The following is a 20,942-nucleotide window of genomic DNA, read 5'->3' as shown; positions in this document are numbered from 1 at the left end:
TGTTTCTTTCCAAGCTGTTCATGTTTGTCATGCTAATTCCCTCTGAATCTTGCATATGACTCATATGATTTATTTTTGCATCTCATGCCCCCTCTCCTTGTAAAAAATATATATATATATATATATTTTTTTTTTTTTTTTTTTTACTGGAACTCACCATCTCTGTGTGTGTCCAGGGGTATTGGTGGGACGTCGTCATCACAGAGTGTCTCAGCTGATCCCAAGCTGGCAGAAAGAGACTGAGTTGGCTCCCGAACTTGTGGGCTCATGCCCACTGGAGAAGTCCTGGACAGCAGGGACTCTGTGGAGGATCGGCCGCTGTCTGCAGCCAAACTGTCTGCAGAATTAGAAACACACATTTGGCGTTGAAATTCATTTTGTTTTCCAAGAGCACAATACAAGGAAATAGGCTTCACACTATGATGCCAATTTGGAACCACTGGTTTTTATACTGATAAACTGTGTTGTGCTCAGGTGACTCAGTGTGTGACCATATTTAATTTGCCTTAAGGCATTTATGTAGACTCTATCATCTCCTGGTGAAGGTGTTGACATGAACAGCAATAACATTACCTGCAGGAGGGAGATGCACGTATAGCCAGTTTAGACATCAGTAAGACTAAAGCAGTACTAATACAGTATTCAGCATAAACATGTAGAAAGATGCATACTGTCTGAGGTGAGAGCGTCTGTGGCCTGGCCGTCTTGAGCCAGAGTGTGTGAAGACAGAGGGGGCGTTGCCGGCATCACGCCCTTCTGTGTGTACACTTTACACCGCTGGGACGGGGAGGACGGAGGCCTGAGGAGCAACAAGGAGCAACCATTATGGAGCTGGTCTTTGGTGCTGTTGTCTTTTTCTTTGTTCTTACACATTAAGGTCCTTTGTTGCTACTTGTGGTTTGAAACATCAGCAAGAACTGATTTTTGTGTTATTATTTAATATTAAGGTTTTTAGACATCTTCCAAATCACTCAACATTATTGCCCATGCATACAGCATATGTTTACTCTACCTGTAGTCCGAGGTTTTGGTCAGGCTGGCAATGCCAAGGCGAGGTGATCCTAATGGTCGTGCCTTCCCGTCAGTGTTACTGCCCACATTCAGACTCTCACGGCTGTATAGAGAGACAGTAAAGGAGACATCTTGTCAATTAAAGTTAAATACTTTTCAAAAGCTTACAGCAACAACTACCGTAAATAGTACTCATAGTTAGACCTGTCCTAACCTGTCATGCAGTTGGGAGCTCTTGGCCCTGTGCAGGGGGTTAGAGGTGATGCTGCTGCTGCTTCCTGTTACACTCCTGGCACTAGTCACTATCGGGGAACCAGAACTCTGAGCCAGGTTGTGGATCATCGTCTGGGCCAGCTCTGCCTCTTCAACCACTTCTTTGATATCCTGCAGCTGCTGGTCATTGGTCCTCCTCCTTGAGGTTGCTACTGCCGAGGAGGAGATCTGCACTGTACCTCCTACAGCACATGCAGAACCTGTGGGATGTTGGGCAGAGAAACATTTTTGAAATCCCAGACTGAAGGTTACAGAAATGGATGAAACTTGACTTGTCACATTTGTGTCCGGGAGCCTTAAAGGTGTGTTTTTTGTCACGAATCATTTGGGTTCCAAAAGTAAACGTCACTGAGATACATCATTGATATAGAGTAAATATAATAATGAATTTACCTGTTTTGGTTTCTGTGGCAGAGCCAGGAGCTGAGGGAGCTGAGGTTGGGACTGTAGACGATGGACATGGCTCTTGTTTGGCACCTTGTTTGCTCACTGGAACCTCTTCAAAGGGAAACTTTGCCACCTGAACAAAGGGACAGGATGATGAATGAAATATAAGATAGTCTGACTTGACTGCTGACAAAGGAAATGCTCTCCACTTATGTTGACACTTATGTAGGAAAGAGAACTTCACAGGTGGTGGATGAGAGTAAACAAGATCACTTGGGCTGCTAACATAAAGACCTGCATCAGCAACATGCAAAGAACAAGGTACCTTACATAATATCTTAACAATAATAAAGTCATGCCTTTTCAAATGCAGTTTTTTGTAACATAATTGAAAGGGACAGAAAATTGCCATCACAAAAAAGCTGTGACAGCAAGCAAGGTTATGCAGATATAGAAAATATCAAGCAGATTCAAACAAAATACTTCTTTTTCCATTTGAATAGAATGTTGAACTTGTCAAAGCTGTCAGACTTTCAATACACCATCTCTATTTAGAAAAAGTAGGACAGAAAACTTTCATCACCTCCTCGCTGCCATCAATGCAGTCCAGTCTCTCCTGCAGCTCAGCAAAGGTGTTGCACTTCAGGCACTCAGCTCCTTCCTCTGGCACAGGGGCCAATGGCTGCCCAAGCAGTGACTGAGAGGGCTGAGGCAGGGGCTGAGAGGGGCCACTGGGCTGGTCCTCTGGCTGAGACTGCACCTGTTAGAGCAGAAATCACAGAGACTTAAGATCCTCCTTCCTTCCTGATCACAGCTGACTGTCTAAACTCTAAATGTAAATATATTCAAATTACCTTGTTCTGTGCTCCAGCTGCCTGACTCTGACTCTGATGCTGCTCTGGTGTTTTACCTCGAAGCAAAGCGGGAATAATTGGTACAAACTCTGGCGGTCCCTCATTGTCCGTCAGCTCTCTATCTGACACCGCAGCCCCGTTCGGGCCAACATAGATCACAGTGTCACATGACTGCTCGCTGCTCGAATACTCGTCAGGGTCGCTGGACAGTCGCAACAACGGAAGGTCGGAGTCGTTGTCCCCGCGGTGATGGAAAGGTCGCAGATGGGTCGGGCGACGCATGCGACCCTCCTCGCAGGAGCTCTCTCCTCCAGAGGAGCTGGATGTGTATTGCTGAGGAGGGATAGAGGCAGGCAAGGAGGAGGCAGAGTAGGTGGTGAGAGAGAAAATATTCCCTTTTTAGATTTGCAGAGCGTGATTTTTTTTTTTTGCCTTTAATTGACAGTTCACATTGGAGAGAGGTGGGAAAGATGGAGAAGATGGAGGAAAGGATGACATCCACACAGATCCTGGATATGCACCTTAGACGAGTAACACATTTAAGGTAAGAACTTTAATTCAAGTATTCTTATTTCTATCAAAGACTGGCACTTTAAGGTATCTACTGACTTCAGCTTTATTCTTATGTTTAAAGCTCTGAAGCCCTCACCCCTTTTCCTTCTCCTCAACAATTTTGAAACAAATAAGCAAGAGAAGTGAAAGGTGAGAAAGGGTGTCAGCATTACATTTGATACATGTGATGGAAAGGTGATAAAATGCACATGAACTCCAGTGTTAAAATCAAGATTGACACTGATTAACAATAGTTACCTGTCCATATATTCAAGCCATCTTACCAGTGTATGCACATGTCTTCATCTTGAACTTAATGTGCCCAAAGTTTTAGTTTTATGAGATTAAGAGAAATTAAATCCCAGTTTTGATGAAGCATTAAGGTTCGATTGAAACTCACCACTGTGACTTTAGTTTTCTTCTTTTTCATGCGGAGGACGCGGGAAGCAATCTGGATGGTGGAAAGGGTTTCTGAGAAATCTCTGGGTGAGGCAGAGATGTGAGCAATCATGGTGGTCCGGCAGTTCATGTTGCCTAGCGACTCCCTTAGCAACATGGTCAGCTTGCTGTCCCTAGTAACACACATACACCGAGATGTGAGCACTAAAGACACGTTGGAAATGCACACAGTCACTCAAACATGTGACAAAACTGGTCGATTTTCAAACAGACGCCCACGCATGTCTGACATCTGACAAAGGATTATTAATAGCTCATCGTGGTCACAGTCTATGTAAAAATGATGAAACACAATGCTAAGATATTCATATATATAAAGCTAAAAGACCCAAAACACAAAGTTAATGCTGCTAGAAAGGCTGCTATTCCAGGCTAAAGCTAACACAGTCTTAAAAGAAGCACTCTGGATATTATGTAGTCTAATATTGGGAGATGATCTATCTCCCAGAGAGATTATACTAGCAGATGGGAGAGTAAAAGTAGGCTGTGTGTTTAAGAAAAGACTTTCTCCTGAGTGGGCTACTGCAATCATTCATAGCCTTTTGTGTGTGTGTGTGTGTGTGTGTGTGTGTGTGTGTGTGTGTGTGTGTGTGTGTGTGTGGGGTTGTGTGTGTATGTGAGGCCTGCAGGCTGACAGTGAGTAAAGCTCCACTGTGGCCCAATACCTCACGCTGCTGTCCCCCTTTTCTAAAAACACAGCCTGCAGGCATGTCTCACACACATATGTGTACGTTCACATGCACACGCAGACCCACAAGTATACACTGTATACACTCCTATCTTGACCTCCTCTCGCTCATCGATGCTCTGCTCCTCTCCTCTCTTTTCTTCTTTCTCTGTTCGCCGCCTCGGGCTTCAACAAACTCTCTCCTCTCCGCCTCGGTCTATCTCTACGTCTATATCTCTCTCCCTGAGATTAATGTAGGTAAATTCATGACTCATGAAGTATTCATTTGCATGTTAATTCAAGTGCTAGGGACGCTGGATTAGATCTTACCTCTCAGCCTGTGCTAGATTTATTACAGTGTAGAAGACTGCTGTATGTATGATGAAGCTCTCTTCGATTTAAAGTAGTCTGTAATGAAAGCAGCATCTAGATTTCTAGATCATCATTATTACAAGAAGCTGTTATTAAGGAGCTCCAACCTGAAGATGCCACATAGTGAACACATTGTTCACTAACAGACTTGTACTTATGTAAAACTGTGATGAATTAAGACAATCTAGACTTTCTTAGACTGCACTAAAATGTCTGTGCTTACGCTGCTAATATTGAAATAAAAATTCACCACCTTTTCTGTGTATAGCTGAGTTTGCAGGTGCTAAACAAGTTGTTCCATGCATCCAGTGCCATCATTTGACATGACAGTGACCGTAGTTGTATGCTGGAAGAACTACAGGCTGCATTAGCCAGGGGGTGTGCTCTAAATGATGCTCGGAAACTGAACTTCCTCGTTTTCTTCGCTTGTGTTACAAACTATCTACGTTTCCAGCGAAAATTGTATCTTCTCAAGATGTGAATGCAGAAGATGTTATGGACAAGGATTCATTTTACAGTGCTTTGGCTGATTCGGATATTCAGCTGCATTTATTCAAGCGGCTATTCCACGGCTGAAATGCGGTGGAGAGAGGACAAGGCTGCAGCTGCCATGCAAGAGGACATGGCCAACGGGGATCCTCCAAAACCTGAACTGCAAAGAGCAAACCAACTGGTGGGGCCTTTTCTCACATTGCCCACTGATGCCAACACAAACTTAATCATTCTGCAGCAATTAATTCCAGCGTTTTTGTCGGATGCTGTCCCCAACGGCAAGAGAGCCTGCAATGCATCCTGGTACATGTAGGCACCACTGACTGACACGGCTTCATGAGCAGAAAAACTCAGCGTTCCCGTTCAATATGACATGCACGGAGGAATTTATTGCTTCAATTAACTACATTTATCAACACTAGCACTTGTCTTCCATGTGGAAGGTCCAGGGCTCAAATCCTGCTGGGGTCGACATCAGCAAAGGCATGTGGTCGCAAGAGGTTCCCACCGCCAAATCAAAACAGGATCAGATTCCTTAGGGAGGCTTCAGGATAAGAGAGTAACTCTGGAATCTGAGCCAAGTCCTCAACGAGGGCTCGTCTCAAGCCGTCGTAGACTGGAGGTTCCAGACGTAAAAGCGGATTCATACTGTCTGAACATCCACATAAAGCTGTGAAACCTTCCCTTTAACATTCGCAGTGGTCGAACAGGATATTGGAGTAGAACAAATGACTGTGTCCCTGGAGTTTCTTGTATGACAGAGACACTCCAGACAGTACAGGAGAGGGGGTGTCAGTGGAAACATTTAGGGAGCTGTATAAGGGGGACTTTGCCAGGAGACAGACACAGCAAACCAGATGGAGGTGGTCTGATTTTTGGACAAGGAGCTGTAAAGAGTCCCTGATGAGAAAGGTTGATGTTTAGTGGATGTGAGAAGAGCCTCTAAATCTATATGAGCGTGTTGTGGCTGAAACGTCTGTCTGGAGATTGGATTCATGTCTGGGAAAGAGCCAACGTGTTGATTTTGTGGTAACAGACCACTGGCTGCCCCTTTTTCTTGAACTGGGAAGCTGCATACACATGACGGTATCTACTGATCATTGACATAGAATCACCAGTTACCTAGCAACAGTGCTGGAACAGGACCGGGATTATAAGAACATGATGGGACACTATCCCAAAAGTAATGAAGCACTGAGAGACAGGCTCAGCCAGATAGTGTATGGACATAAATAACCTGTTTATGATCAGGTTTTTGGAGTCTCCCATTTATGTGTTTGAGAATGTTAACACCATAGCCTGTTTTCAGAAACCTGGATAAGCCCTTATTATATTCATAAGAAACCAGAATATGCTTATTGGAGCATCCCCAAAAGGATACTGTTGTCTACACTTTAACTTATTTATTGAGTGTCGCTGACCACCTGCACACGCACAGCCAAGTGACATTAACAGACAAAACAATGGCAGCAGTGAAGTGCCTCACTTGTAGAGCAACGGAGAAAAGGAGTTTTGTCTTTCTTTTATGAAAGAGCCTGCGTATCTTCACCCACTGCTCCCTTGCACTATGTGGCGGTAATGACAGTGACAGGCTGACACTAACCAAAGTGGAGACAGTGTTATGAGAGTAATGCAGCCGCTTTTAGCTCAGTACGTAGCGTGTGTGTGTGTGTGTGTGTGTGTGTGTGTGGGGCTGAGAGAAACAGAGAAAGAGAGGAACGATGGATGAGCTCAGAGCAGACAGGTGTTGGTGATTGGAGCAGAGAAGAAACAGTTACAATAAGTTGTAAAGTGGCAGTAAATATACAGTGTGTATTTAATATTTCCTGTCACTTTTATCTCCCATTGGTTTCATTCTGTAAACATCCCAGGTGCACCATGTTCACAGAGAACATGAATAACCCAATTTCTCTGTGCTCATGTAAACATATCCAGAATATGTTCATAACCAGAATAAGCCTCATAACCAGATTTTTCATGTCCATGTAAACAGATTCACATGATGATGTTAATGTAGCAGAATTCTTGAATTCTTGCATATTTTTGGTTTTGTGATTGCTTCCAATATCGTCACATCACAGAAAAGACTGTATACGCATCAGTTAGTCAGTTGGTCATTTGGTTGGTCCATCACTTTGGTTCATCAACACCATCACCCGATATTTTAATCAGTAGTTACTACCTTTTCTTGTATATCCTGCTGACTGCAATGACAAACTCCACCTGTCTCCACTGATATCCACGATAGCTCATGCTTCTTTCTCTACTTGCACAACACAGTGTGACATGTAACTGATTTTCCACGTCCACATACGACGTGCAATGTACCCTGGCTGCGTTGGTTGGTGACGTTCTGGGACGCTCTGGTGCCCATAAAAACACCTGGTTAGGTTTAGGCAACAAAAGCGAGTGGTTAGGTTCCTGCCCACCCCCGTCGGACTTTCGGCACCTTAACTTTATCCCGCTGTGTTTCCCCCTGATGCCGCCGGGTGTCATTAAAGTATAACAGCAACCAGCCGCGTATCATGCTGATGTTAAAGGACGCCTTTTTTCATTGGTTTCTGACGCCACAAGTCACTGCCCAAGTGCTGGGATTTCGAGAACTTCGGAGTGAGACCGGGCTCATTTACAAACTTCATGTCTGTTTACTCCCTGTCAACTCCACAGTAACGTTATCTTGGTCTACAACCTTAGAGACTAAAATATGCTTTTTCATCCTTAAGTTAGTTAGTTCACTTTTCATTTATATTGTTAAAAGTATTTACTGTTCATTTATAATGTTTTTGTCAGTCACTTTAATATCTTTAGCAACTCTTTGAAGCACTGAGTGTAAAAGAGAACCATAGCGACCTAATGTTAGCTAAGCTCTGAAAATAAGGCGAATGTTGGTTCTACACTGAGTGACCAACATTAGGGAACACCGCTAATGGTTATTGAAGAGGTAATAATGAAAATGATCATGAAACAATATATAAAAAAAACAAATGGTAAATACTGTTTACAGTACATGCAAGCTACCTGTGAAGCGTGAAGTAACATTAGGACAAAAAGCACTGTGTTCACTAAGGAAACGTTACTGTAGAGCTGACAGGAAGTAAACAGACATGAAGTTCCTCAAATGGATATACATCACACTACATTGTGCAAGTACAGAGCAGCCATTTTGGTGTTGGTTATGTTGATCATGGTTCTAGAGACGTGGCAGTAACACGGCATACGTTGCTAAGCCAGTCCAAATCCTCTCACACTCCGCCAACAGTCTGAGTCACCAGTGCCAAACCAGACTCAGCAGCACAGCTTTGCTTGCAGCTCTAGCGTTAGGTAGCAGGTTGTTTTGCAATGTAAATGCAAAAGCTGGTGATTAAATTAACCCAGCAAGAGGCACAGAGCTACAAAGCCCTTAAGGAGAAGTGGAAGAGCAAGAGGGAAGGAGGGCAGAAAAGAGGACTCAAAGGGAGGAAAAGGTAAAATGAGGACATTACAGTTTGATCCATCTATCTCACATAATGTATACTGCCCGGGCATACTAAACATTGCCACAGTAATGGGGATTTTTTCCCTGTTATATGTATTTTTATTTTCTTTCATGTGGCTACAGTCGCTGCCTGTGTTATCTCCCCATCTCTCCTCTTGCTCCTTTGCTCTCATTGCCAGTCAGTTAACCAGCTAAATGAATATGATGAATATGTAACAGCAGCTGTTGTTGTTCATAACATGTAGTCTGCAAAACCTGAAGCAACTTAAGAGATATCTCGCCTGCTTTTCTCTCGAGCTCCAACACATCCTGCTTTCCTCCTCTTTTTGCCCTTCATTCCTTTCCACATTTCTTTCTCTAAGTTGTTGACTGAGCCCCTTGTGTCTTTGTTTTCTGTCTCAGTTTCTTCTCTGTACTATATTTAAATCATATGAGCTCATTTTCTTTTCTCCTCTACCTTCACACATACATACATACACTCACACACACCACCTTACTTGTATGGGATGTGCTTGCTTCCATTGACCAGGGCCAGGATCACATTGCCGAGGGCTGATAGAGAAAGGCACAGAGGGGCTGAGCTGTGCGAAGAGTTCTCCCTGCTTTTCCCACCTCCTCCTCCTCCGCTTCCTCCTCCTCCTCCAAGTACTTTGACATCACAGCTGCCGAGGTCCAGCAGGTGGAGGCGACTGCGACCGCCTGACACTAGCAGAGTGAGGAAAATGTGTCAAAAATGGAGCAGGGAAGAGGATGGTAAGGGGGAAGGATACAAGACGGCCTATAGTATAGACCAGATAGGGAGTATGAAAGTCTTGAATGTGCCCCTCAGTATATACATAGATCATTTAACAATTTCCTGAATGAATCATGTGTACCATTACCAATTAACACTGTGTACCATTATAACATGACCAAAGATTGAGTGTTTTTTCTAAATTCTATAGCAATGTAATGGGAAATCTAGTTTTATAAAGGTTAAAACAGTGAAAAATCTTAATTACGTGAGCCAAACAAGGGTGAAGATATGCTGCGAAATGGTGTGTGTTCCCACATTAGTCGTCTGTTATTCACAAACATCATCACTGCCTGCATTTAATACTATACACACATTCACAGCCATTTCTGCCTTATTCTCTCACTTGTGCATGCACCTGAATGAGTCCTGACTTTGTTATCAGTGATATTTTGGTCAGACATCAGTCTTGCTTTGTCAAACACACAAAGAAACTCACACTACCTCTACATCCTCACTCAGTTATTGAGGAAGACATGAGTGCATGTGTGACATGACTGTGAATTAATCTAAACAAAGAATCTATATCAGGATCATACACACCGTGACAGGTTTGTGCACAACTCTGTCAGGACGATACTCGAACTCCCTATTTATCCATAGTGACTATAGGTAAAGACACTGATCTATCATTACTGTGTGCACACACTCCTTGCTTTGTCTTGCAAGAGTAAAAAGCATGTTTGTAGCTGCTTTTATTCTACTATAATCCTCAGATGTAAGACCCACAGGAGGTTTTGTCTGATATGATAACAGTAGTGCTAATATCTGCAGCAGTAGAACCAGCAGCAAAAGTAATTTGTTGTTGATAAGTATTGATTATAATAAGTAGCATGAATAATAGCAGTGATGACAGACTGTGAGAGTAAACAGCACTTACTCCCTCCTTTGCCTGTCTTTTCCATGCGATACTGGTATATGTGTAATGTAAACAGCATGTGTGAGTTCCTGTGTTCTTCTTCGGTGGTGTTGGGACGTTGGCTACTGTGGCGAGCTGCTATGGCTGCATCCAGAAACCAGGCTGCCTTCTCTGGGGTCGGAGCACGTAGTTCAGACTGGTTCTGGAGCTGGAAAATGTGTTGGGAGGAGAAAAAAAAAATTCTGTGAATATAAAGAAGGACCGAGAGCCAGATAAGAGAGACGATACCATTTAATCTTAGCTGAGGGGGCTCCGTTTACCCACCAAGAAGTGTGCTAACACTGATAATGCTGTGTGCTGTGAGGATTCTGTGTGTACGGGAGTGACTGGCATATTCAAATAAAGCATTTTCTAATTTGCCTGCAGGTATGGGAGACAGAGATAGAGGAAAGGGGAGGTGAGTAAGAGAGAGGGTGTGTGTGTCTGTGTCTGTGTGTGTGTGTGTGTGTGTCTGTGTCTGTGGTATACTGCAGGATATCATTACTGATGAGATTATGTCAGATTAGTTAAGGATTACACAGATGTTCTTGTATCAGACCCTCTAATCCTATAAACATTAAACTGCAGCCACACACACATACACACACACTACTTCATCCTGTGTCACTCAGTTGTTTTTGGCATTTTTCTACACACTATTCAGTAGGGGTGTAAATCACAAGTTTCATCACAACATCATAGCAGTCCTTTGGACATAATAGAACACTTGCTAATATCAAGAAGACTGACGTGATACATTTGGATTCAATTCAATTCAATTCAGGAGCCTGAAATCGATATGAGACTATATCAGCAAATATCCTCATTGTCTTTTTCTTGGCTGCTTATCATTAATAGCCTGGTGCTAGGCTGCTAGCACTGTTTGATTGTTTAGGAAGGAGGTGCACAGATGGAAATGGTGACACATATGTACTATGGAAACTTCAAAATGTTTTCACTTTGCATATTGGATAGTCGACCACTAAATCAATAAATCAGTCCAGATCGATATATCATTACACCCCCACTATTCAGACTGGTATGTAGTTATGACCTTATAATTAATAACGATGACAACAATAATTATAATGTTGCTCAGATTTATTATCATGTAAGTAGCCTTTTATTGTCTGAATCATGCTCATTACGTTTAGCAAACAGTAAATTATAAAAAAGTTCTTTTAAAGGTCCAGTGTGTAAGACTTAGGGGGATTTAGTGGCATCTAGTGGTGAGGAATGCAGATTGCAAGTCGCTGAAACTCCTCCCAGTTAGGATTCCTTCAGTGTTCATTGCTCAGGAAGTTGTTTACTAGGACCCAAATTATCCACAGAAGTCTCTTCCTCTCCAAAACAAACAGACCTGGTAATAAAGACCAGGAAAACAATTGAATAAAGCAATTTTGTGTTAAAAAGTCTGTGTTTTTCCAACACTGCTCATCTTGGAGGGGCTTCTAACTATGGTGGGGGATGTAAAACGCAAATGGCCCTATCCATTCTAGTGTTTGGTTTGTCCATTCTGGGCTACTGTAGAATGAGGACCCACTCCCTATATGAATATGAACAATTCATCCTAAGGTAACAAAAACACACCAATTTTTATTTTCAGGTCATTAAACGCTAAAGAAAACATACCTATTATATTCAGTTTCTATCAATAAATCTCCCTAACACCTACACACTGGATCTTTAACCAAACTCAATTTAAGGAAAAGCTTGAATATAAACAGACAAATATATATATTTTTTCCCCATTTTTTGTTTGTTCCATTAATTCATTTTCACTTGGCACTGTTCTGTTCTGACTTAGCCAGTCAGATGCAGTAAACCTGGTGTTAAAATCCGCCTGATTTACTTTGGAAGAAGGGGTACTCTAATAGCAAACTAAAGCTCTCATATTGTATCTGCTGCGGTGAGTGTGTGCATCAGCAAGTGTGAATATCCCCCAGTAGCAAAGACAACAGAGAACTGCCTGAGGCTAAGAAAACAAAGGTAAAGCATATTGATATAAGGCCTGAGGCTGTTCATACACGCTTTCGCAGGATTTAGTCTGCAGCAGCCACATTATATAAACAAATGCCACTGTCGGCTGTGTTGAAATGTGTGCATGTATTGGTGTGTGTTTGTGTGTACCTGCATGCCACAGATGGGGTCCTCACACAGGTAGACTCCAGGTGACTGTCCATCCTGTAAGCTACCCGTAGCTACTTCAGACAACAGGTCCTTTAGGTTCTCCTCTTTTCCCCAAACCTACAATCACACACACACACACACACACACACACACACACACATGTTAACTAGTAGTGACAACACTGTTTTTTATTTTCTGACAAAATCTTTCCCTAAATTGTTCTGTGACTAACTCTGGTCAGACTAATCTTAAAGGAAGAGTCCAGCCTTTATTAAAACCTTATCAGAGGGAAGTCATTTCCTGTGATGGCAAGTCGATGGTTAAAAATATTGCAGTCGTAGATGACTGATGTCAAATATGACACTGCTAGCCCTACAGTTAAGGCCACTACTACTGAAAGAGACTGTGAGTGACCCCCTTTCCCAAATGCCTGTGTCAGTAATGGCACCTGTTATGGTTGTGTTTTGTAATGTTTTTAAATATGCAAAAACAGTACAACCTATTCCGGCTTAACACTCAATAATACAATACATGTGGAACGGAAAATAGGAAAACAGGGGACAATAATAATAAGAATGATAATATTTATGTAAATAATAAGGACAATTACACAAAAAAACAAAAATCTTATATCATGAGAAACTTGATACCTCACCCATTGTACCTGAAAATTATCACTGGCCTACACTGGAACCAGGCAGAAACCTCCAATGTTGAAAAATGATGCAGGGAAGAAGTGCCAAAAACTGCAGTTCCTCGAATGGCCACATGAGGCTGACTCCAAAATTGAGTAATTCCCCAAAGACCCGTGTTTAAATGCCCAACTTTACAACAGAAATAAACATGTTAACAGCCCTGAACAATAAATGTTTTTGATCTCTTTAGCTAATTTCAATATTCATGACAACTGTACAGGGGATGATTTTTTTTTATAACTCACCCGCTTATATTTTAAGTCTTACAGTAATGCATAGTTGAGGTAGGGGCTGCTTTGAGTGACAGGCTGTCTACGAGGAGTCACTACAGTCAGATCCACCCCTCACTCCTACACAGTTTCACCCTTTCGTAAAAATACAGTAACTTCTGGCTCTGAATAACCAAGATGATGACTGCTGAAATGCCAAACTCGAGGCTTCGAAACAAGAGTTCACAAACCAGTGGGTGATGTCACGGTAGCTATGTCTACTATTTTATACAGTCTATGACTGAAACCAGTTCAGTTCAGCGGGTCTACAGTTGATGGAGGTAATATTACCATGTATTCAATAAAAGGCTGCAAGATCCTTAATGATATATATCTGTGGGATGACCCAGTAGCTCATCTGGTAGAGCAGGTACCAAAAGGCTCAGTCCTTACTGCAGCAGCCCGGGTTAAATTCCAGCCCAGGCCCTTTTCAGCATGTCAAACCTCCTCTCTCTGTCTCACTTTTCTTGTCTAATTTCAGCGTGTATTATTAAGTAAAGGCAAAATGCCTAAAAAAAAACTTAAAGAAAATGATAATACTACATACCTGTTTTTGAGGATATACATGATTTTCTCTAAGTCCGTATAATTAGTAATTTCTGATATCCATTTTGATATAGAAAGGAAGGAATCTGACTTCTATGTTAATGCAACAGACTTTCTGGAAACAGTAAGAGCTATATCAGTGGCTTCTCTGTAACTCTGACTTGTTATGTTTCCTATAAGACAAGATTTCTGGATGTAATGGGATTGCTATATCCATGATTTTGATCAGTGTCACATAAATCACACCAAATTGTTGTGATTTTAGCTCACTGCCATGTGAAGTGTTACATTGTGCCCTCAGTAATACCTCACCTGAAACTCATATTCAAGACTGCAGGTTAGTAGTAATGACTCCTGTTTAGATCTATCCATTAACACTGACCTCGACTGCAGAGACACGAACAGAGAACCGTGCTCCTGTCTTCTCCTTCCTCTCATTGATGAGCTTAAACAGCCAGGAGATGGCACATGGGATTATACCCAGAGTCTGCAGGGAGTCATCACGGCCAATCATGGTGTAGGATTTACCTGGAAGAGACAGACAGGAAGACAAAATAGGTGAAGGGTGAAGAGAAGAAGATGGATATATCAAAAATAACATCATCAAAAAAGGCTCCCAGGAGAAAAAAGTGCTTTGTGTTAATAGGTGTGTATGTGTGTGTGTTTCAGTGTCTGAACATGCATGTGCACACTAAGCCTCCAGATCTGTCCCTCTGAGCCACAAAATGATGATTCCCCCGCCCCAAACATACACACACACACCTGCTCTCGCTGTCAGGAGTTTGAGATCAAACACACACCTAAACAAAGCCATATGTCACACCTAACAATCACACCGCCGCGAACATTTACACAGAAACAGAGGACATCAAAAGCCTGACTCGTGTGATGCGGGGTAGAGAAATGTGTTCAGATTTGTTCAGAGATAGTATGGAGGGGCGGTTGTCAGCTACACTGTAATTTTACATTGTTCTCCCTCAATGTTTCCTGGAGCGTCTAGACTTACTGTCAAAACAAAGATGCATTTCATGATTTGTCAAAAACATGTTCAAAAAGTAGAGGAGAAATAGTGAAGACGCTCAACAAAAAATATTGTATTTAGTGTCAAAAATGGTTCATATTATCATAGCGGTGTTTATACGGGGTTGAAATTAAACCTTTTAAGGTTGCCTGAAGCACAATGTTCAGACTATTCCAGATAAAACCTCAAAATACAGTTAAAGAAATGCTGAAGAACCCGGTAAACTCTGCAAACAGTATGAAAACAACTTATTTAAAGCAACACATTTACTTTGATTTAAGTGATTTGCAAGTTCATTTCTTTTTAGTTAACAAATCATACTTCCTCAGTCATAATGGCTCTGTAATGGCTCTGTGTGTTACATCTACCACAACCACAGCGCACTTGAACAACCCTCCTTTCTCTTTTTTCCATTTCAGGTCTGTGTATATACAAGAGAGTCTTAAGTTACACATCAACACGAGTATGTTTCCTTCTGTTCCGACTACCACAGGCTGTCAGCTCATGGTCAGCTAGCTGACTACTCCACTGACACTGCAACTATAGTGACTCTATGCCACAGGAGATAAAGAAGTGTGTATATGTGCATGTGTGTGTGTCCATGTCTGTGTAGTTGATGTATATTCCTGGTATTTGGTCTCATCAAGCAGAGCTGCTGATGCTGTCAGAGATAAAGTTAACAGGGTGAGAAAGTGTGAGAGAAGAAGGCGGCACTGTATCGTCAGTACAAAGACATGCACACATGAGCTTACACACACACACACACACACACACACACACACACACACACACACACACACACACAAACACACGCACACTCGTCACTACTAAAAGATGAGCGATCCAAAGCCAATAATCCAATAACTGATAACATAATCCATCAGACAGGATTCTCAGCCAGAGGATTCAATTGCACTCCTGAAGTTTATCCATTTATGTCATTATCAGAATATTTTTCCCTTTCAATGAAACCTTGTTACTCTTTGTGAGAGTGTGCATCTGTGTGTGTGTGCATGTGTGTTTACATGACAGGACCCGTGTGTGCTTGAGTCCTCATACGTGTCTACAGCCAAAGGCCACAGGGTGGAAGATAAATGCTCATTGTGTTACTTTCCCATTTTAATTTGGAAAGAGGTAATACTGTTATAATGCAGCCTCATTAAGATCCATGGCCTTAGGTGAGCTATATCACAAAGAATTATCTCATCTGCCGCTAGAGCAGCAGCCATTAAAACCGAAATCCAGTGATGTCAGAGCCGCTCCACAGCATTAATATACCAATAAAACTGATTGAGAGAGCAAACTCTTTTTGATGGATCATATCAGATTAGAATATATTGATTTTATTGTCCAACTCAGTCGACATCTGTCTCTGGCTCCTCCCAAGTGCAGCAAAGGTACATACAATACACAAAACACAACACACCATGAAAAACATACATTATTTATGTATTTTCATGAGACCACTCGCAGTCGTGCTTCTCATTCAACACAATCACACTCTGGGAGGTCTGTTTTTGTGGGCGTGTTAAGCATATTGGTTTCAGCCACAATCACATTATGCACTATGAGTCATCATCATGACACATTTTCACGTGTCACTATTTGTAAACTGAATGAAAATGGTGGGATGCAAACACATTGATCTAAACAGACTGTCTGACGTATACGCCATGTTGGTTCATTGTCTTGGGAAATTTGTGGTAATTACATATGTGCATCTGTTTGTTTGACAGGTCCTGCATAGGCCTTTTTAATGGAGAAGTGACCGAGTTAGGTCTTGTTTTCATATGTGACCATCTTTCTTATTCCTAGAAAATACTTTGACTTAAAATGCTATAGTTGTGTGCAGTTGTGTGTTTGTCCTGTCCAATGAGGGCTTGTTGGCGACATTACAGGTGGTTTATGCCTTTTTATTAGAGTAGAGAGTGTATCACACCTCAAGGAACAATTCTCTGCCTTTGTCCTCTGCCAGCAGTTCAAGGGGACTTAGAAACTCCAATCGGCTGTATGAAGACAACAAGCCAAGAGGAGTAATGCTGCTTGCATGTACAGGGATAAACACAACACGAGCTGACACGGGGTTGGAGAATATCTCTGTGTGTGTGTGGTGGGTCTTTGTTTGTGCCAGTGCATGTGTGTGGGTTCAGACATGTTGCAGTGTGCAGTAAGGGGTCCTGACCCTTTTTAAGACAGCTTCTCTAAAAACCAGCTTCAGAAGGATTAGAGCGAGAGAAAAGAAGACAGAAACACAGACGGAGCAGACTGAGAATGCTTTCAGCTTCAGCAGACACTAATCCTCTTCTTTCTCTCTCTGATAGATGAGAGCCAGTAGGGAGACAGCCAAGTGAAAGACTGACACACTGATGGTCACACACACACTCACAAACACACACACACTGAAGATGACTCACAAGCCACACTTCCTCTGATTTTGTAGTCTGCGTGCATGTGTGTGTGAGAGTTACCCAGCTTGGAGTGTCCAAAGCAGAAGACACAGCCATCTGCTCCGTTCACCACCGACTGAATCACCTCGGCAACAGTTCCTGCGCACACCTCCGCCTAGCAACAGGCAGAGAGAGAGAGAGAGGATTGAAGAGAGGTCTATGAAGAGATATACATTAAATATCTGAATGTACAGATACACATGATCCATTAGAGCAGTGTTAAAAGGACAGCTCTGTGATAGCCATTGAGGATGTTCACATTTGAGTAACAGAAAATCTTAAAACAAAAAAAAAAAAAAAAAAAAAAAAGGTACAGTTGATGATGGGTGTGTTCCTCATTAATGTCACTAATGCTGCACTCAGCGCTAATGCAGAATGGGAGGAATGGCAGGGTTCATATGGTTATGAAATCCTGGATAAGTCATGGAATATGAAAATTTTCAAACCTGAAGATAATAATTACACCCAGAAAGTTTTGGAAAAGTCATAGAAATTGGCTTCACATTTACCTGTATATCTACTATATACCATTTATTTTCATCGTCACATTTGCCCCTCTGGTTCTCACCCCTCAAGGGGGAATTCATCAGCTAGCCTGGCTCTATCCCAAGTTCGAATATACGCCTTAACCATAAGGTCAACAAATAAATATATCTTCTTTAAACTTGTATACAGACAGAAATGTAGATACATGTGATTTCACAAGGTGCTATGTTCTATAGTTTTTTCATGGCCAGCTGCAGACCTCCTGGTGCTGGTAGAATTTCTTTACCTTTGGACTGAGCCAGGTTAGCTGTTTGATCCTATTTTTAATCTGCTAAGCTAACTAGCTAACTAGCTGCTGGCTATAGCAGTATAGTGTTTGGCATAGTGGTATCAATCTTCTCATCTAACTCTTAGTAGGATAAGGTTTTATTTACATCTAAGCAATGTTTGCTTTGCAGCCAATTTGTCACCAGTCTGTTGACACATGCAGATTGTTTTAGCCAAGTGAGATATTTGAGACTTGGAAATACAACTTGGAGGCTGATCTACTCAGCCACTCATCATTAAGTCAATGTGGCAAAAGTGTGTGTATGTGTGTATATCGGTAATTGTTTCAATCAGGTTTTATATAAAAATCCTATCCAAGTCCTCTGTTTTCTAAACTCACAGGCATTTCTCTCACCTGTGATGCATCAGGAGGGAACGCCGCGTCAAAGGTGAACATTTTTGGAGGGACCTGGTTGGCTCCCACCTTTTTCTGAGAGGCTGCACTTGGTGTCTGATTGACTGACGGATCCATGATGGTGATCTGTTTCTTCCTGGGATCCACTTTGAGGAAGGAACTGGACTCTGCAGCATCCGACTGAGACACTGGGCACACACGCACCATCACTTTCACCTGAGGGGTAAGTCACAGAAAACACACAGTCAGATACTAGTGAAACAACAGAGTATGATTGAATAAAATAGGGCAAAGACATTTTTAATTTGGGCCCAATCCTATTTCTACCCCTTAAATCTTCTACTTGGTATTGAGTGCCCTCGTTTGCGAGATAACCCTTGATGAGGGAAGTGAGAAATATTAGGGTAGAGATCTTTCCTTAAGAAATGAGACACCACTTCATGCAAATTAGCGTGGCCGACATGCAGGCATACGTCACGTGTAGTAACAACGCAATGAAAATGCTGGCCCCAGCACTTGTGTTGTGGCGTGTGCTATGTTTAATCTCCTCTGTCTGATGAATCAACGGAGAAGAAATGCTGAAAACAGGAGGTACCTACGATGTCTTCTAGTTCTGATCAATTTGTTTGGGTAAGTCGGCTTGTTTAAATATTTTGATCCTGTGTTCAACCGAGTTGCTGGTGAGTTTACGCTAGTCCAACAATCTGTTGTTTGTATAGCCTACATTTTGATCGTACAGTAACAAATTGTTTTCCAAAACTTGCCGAAGTTGCTGACTTTGCAAGGTGTTCTGGGAAATTTCACTTTCCACTTCGTTGAAAGTGTGGGTCAGGGCTCCCTTGGAATCTAGGACGGGTTTTAAGTGTTGGAAACCACTTCCACTACCTCAATTCTGTTTTGGGACACCTAAACGTGAATTTGCACAACCAAGTGCAAGTGGGTATTTCTAGTGGAAGTGTAGGTATTGGGATAGGCCCTTGATCCCTCACGAAATACTAATGCAGATACAGGTGCAGAGGTTCCCAAGAAACTTGCACATTCATACATGTAGCAAATTAATATTACTAAGTGAGGGCTAAAAGTCGTAGCTAGCAAAGTATCCTTTTTTGAAAGTTTGGTTATACCTTTACAGTTTCTCAGATATAACTCAAGCACTGTGTTGAGGGCCATGTTGGCATCACTTCTTACTTATACCCACTTATACTTTGAGAGCACTGAAAGATTTTCTAAGAAACCCTACACAGCTCGAACCGACGAACAGATCTGATAATTCTGAGAGATTGTTGCTCGAAGGCATCTGAACTCATCGGGACCTTAGCTGCGACAAAAGACTTCCAAAGAGTCACAACATTCAGCTTTTTAGTTCCTTACATGAATATGAACACGGTCTCTCATCACCTCATTCACCCTAAGTGCTTCCTCTCCCTCCTTCCTCCCCCCTTCCCCTCCTTTACCGGCTGTCACTCTTTCATTATCTCTTTCACCCTCCATCCTAAATCCTTTCCTTTTTCTCTCCTCACCCCTCCTGTCTACCTTCAGCTCGCTGCCTCATATCAAAAAGCCTGAAGTGCAGGAATCCTGTTTTAGCTTTCTCTCCTCCTCTCGCTCTTCCTTTCCTCCCACTCCTGTCATAAACTGTTAGCAGCCACAATTTACCGCCTGACAGCTGCTGTTGTTTTCTTTGATATCTGAGGAAGCAAAACGCTGTGTCATCGAATCTGAGTGAGTTCCAGGACATTTTAACATATAAACAACCCTTTCTCCTTTAGTGGAAGATGTTTTAAAGTTTTAGGCACTTTTTCTGAGTTTATTATTGCTCTCTTGCTCCTACTCTGGCTCATCTGGGTAAATTAGTCTTTGTCTTTCTTACTCTTTGAATCTCTCACTGCTTATATTACTCTCTGATTCAGTCCGTCTGTCTTCTTCTCTCCATGTTTGTCACTAAATCTTTCTTCCTGCTACATCCTACGTGCTTATCCAGGAGATTTACCCCAGATTTTTGCTCCCTGACAATTGAAAGAGAGGCTCAGTTAAAGCAGATGAATGGTGCAGAGCGTCAGATGCAACAAGAGCTTTATGGATTGAGTCTGAACCACACCAACTGTCTCAGAGACTGATCTGAGCTGCCCTGCTCATCAAATTTATTTGATATTTACACAGCAACATTTTGAAATGATAAAGTATCTGAGTCTGTTTACCTTTAAGAGTTACACTTTCTCCCCTGGTGACAGATTTCTTGCTTTCTCTCACAACTTGGCACATCTCCTGTCTAGTGCTGGGCAGTAACGCATTACTTAGTAACACATAAATTCCTCAAATGTAGGGACCACAATGTCTCGTTTTCTTTTTCTACATGTGATAAATACTAAAAATGGGATGTGTGGATGTGGAGGATTTGGAGTTAAAGGCACCTTTGACGGAGTTCAGTAACAA

At 42.1% G+C, this 20,942-nt stretch overlaps 1 protein-coding gene and 1 long non-coding RNA gene across 2 annotated transcripts in view; one reads left to right on the top strand and one right to left on the bottom strand.

Annotated features, from left to right (window-relative positions):
- The window catches only part of kif26ba (kinesin family member 26Ba), a 126,615-nt gene that overhangs the window by 18,781 nt on the left and 86,892 nt on the right, over positions 1-20,942 (bottom strand). The window contains exons 6-19 of the mRNA XM_033622806.2: positions 18,510-18,725; positions 17,363-17,456; positions 14,256-14,401; positions 12,364-12,480; positions 10,216-10,402; positions 9,040-9,247; positions 3,478-3,649; positions 2,526-2,858; positions 2,255-2,431; positions 1,678-1,804; positions 1,226-1,484; positions 1,013-1,114; positions 672-799; positions 158-337 (exon numbers count right to left, since the gene is read on the bottom strand). Coding sequence (XP_033478697.2) covers positions 158-337; positions 672-799; positions 1,013-1,114; positions 1,226-1,484; positions 1,678-1,804; positions 2,255-2,431; positions 2,526-2,858; positions 3,478-3,649; positions 9,040-9,247; positions 10,216-10,402; positions 12,364-12,480; positions 14,256-14,401; positions 17,363-17,456; positions 18,510-18,725 — 2,446 coding nt within the window. The remainder of the gene's footprint in view (positions 1-157; positions 338-671; positions 800-1,012; positions 1,115-1,225; positions 1,485-1,677; positions 1,805-2,254; positions 2,432-2,525; positions 2,859-3,477; positions 3,650-9,039; positions 9,248-10,215; positions 10,403-12,363; positions 12,481-14,255; positions 14,402-17,362; positions 17,457-18,509; positions 18,726-20,942) is intronic.
- On the top strand, positions 9,173-18,591 carry LOC144458354 (uncharacterized). The gene is made up of 3 exons (XR_013487847.1): positions 9,173-9,295; positions 10,621-10,651; positions 18,497-18,591. It is a non-coding gene; the product is annotated as an uncharacterized LOC144458354 (long non-coding RNA).

The sequence above is a fragment of the Epinephelus lanceolatus genome, chromosome 2 (genome assembly GCF_041903045.1).
Source record: "Epinephelus lanceolatus isolate andai-2023 chromosome 2, ASM4190304v1, whole genome shotgun sequence".
Classification (NCBI taxonomy): Eukaryota; Metazoa; Chordata; class Actinopteri; order Perciformes; family Serranidae; genus Epinephelus; species Epinephelus lanceolatus.
This window is presented reverse-complemented; position numbering and strand designations above follow the sequence as displayed.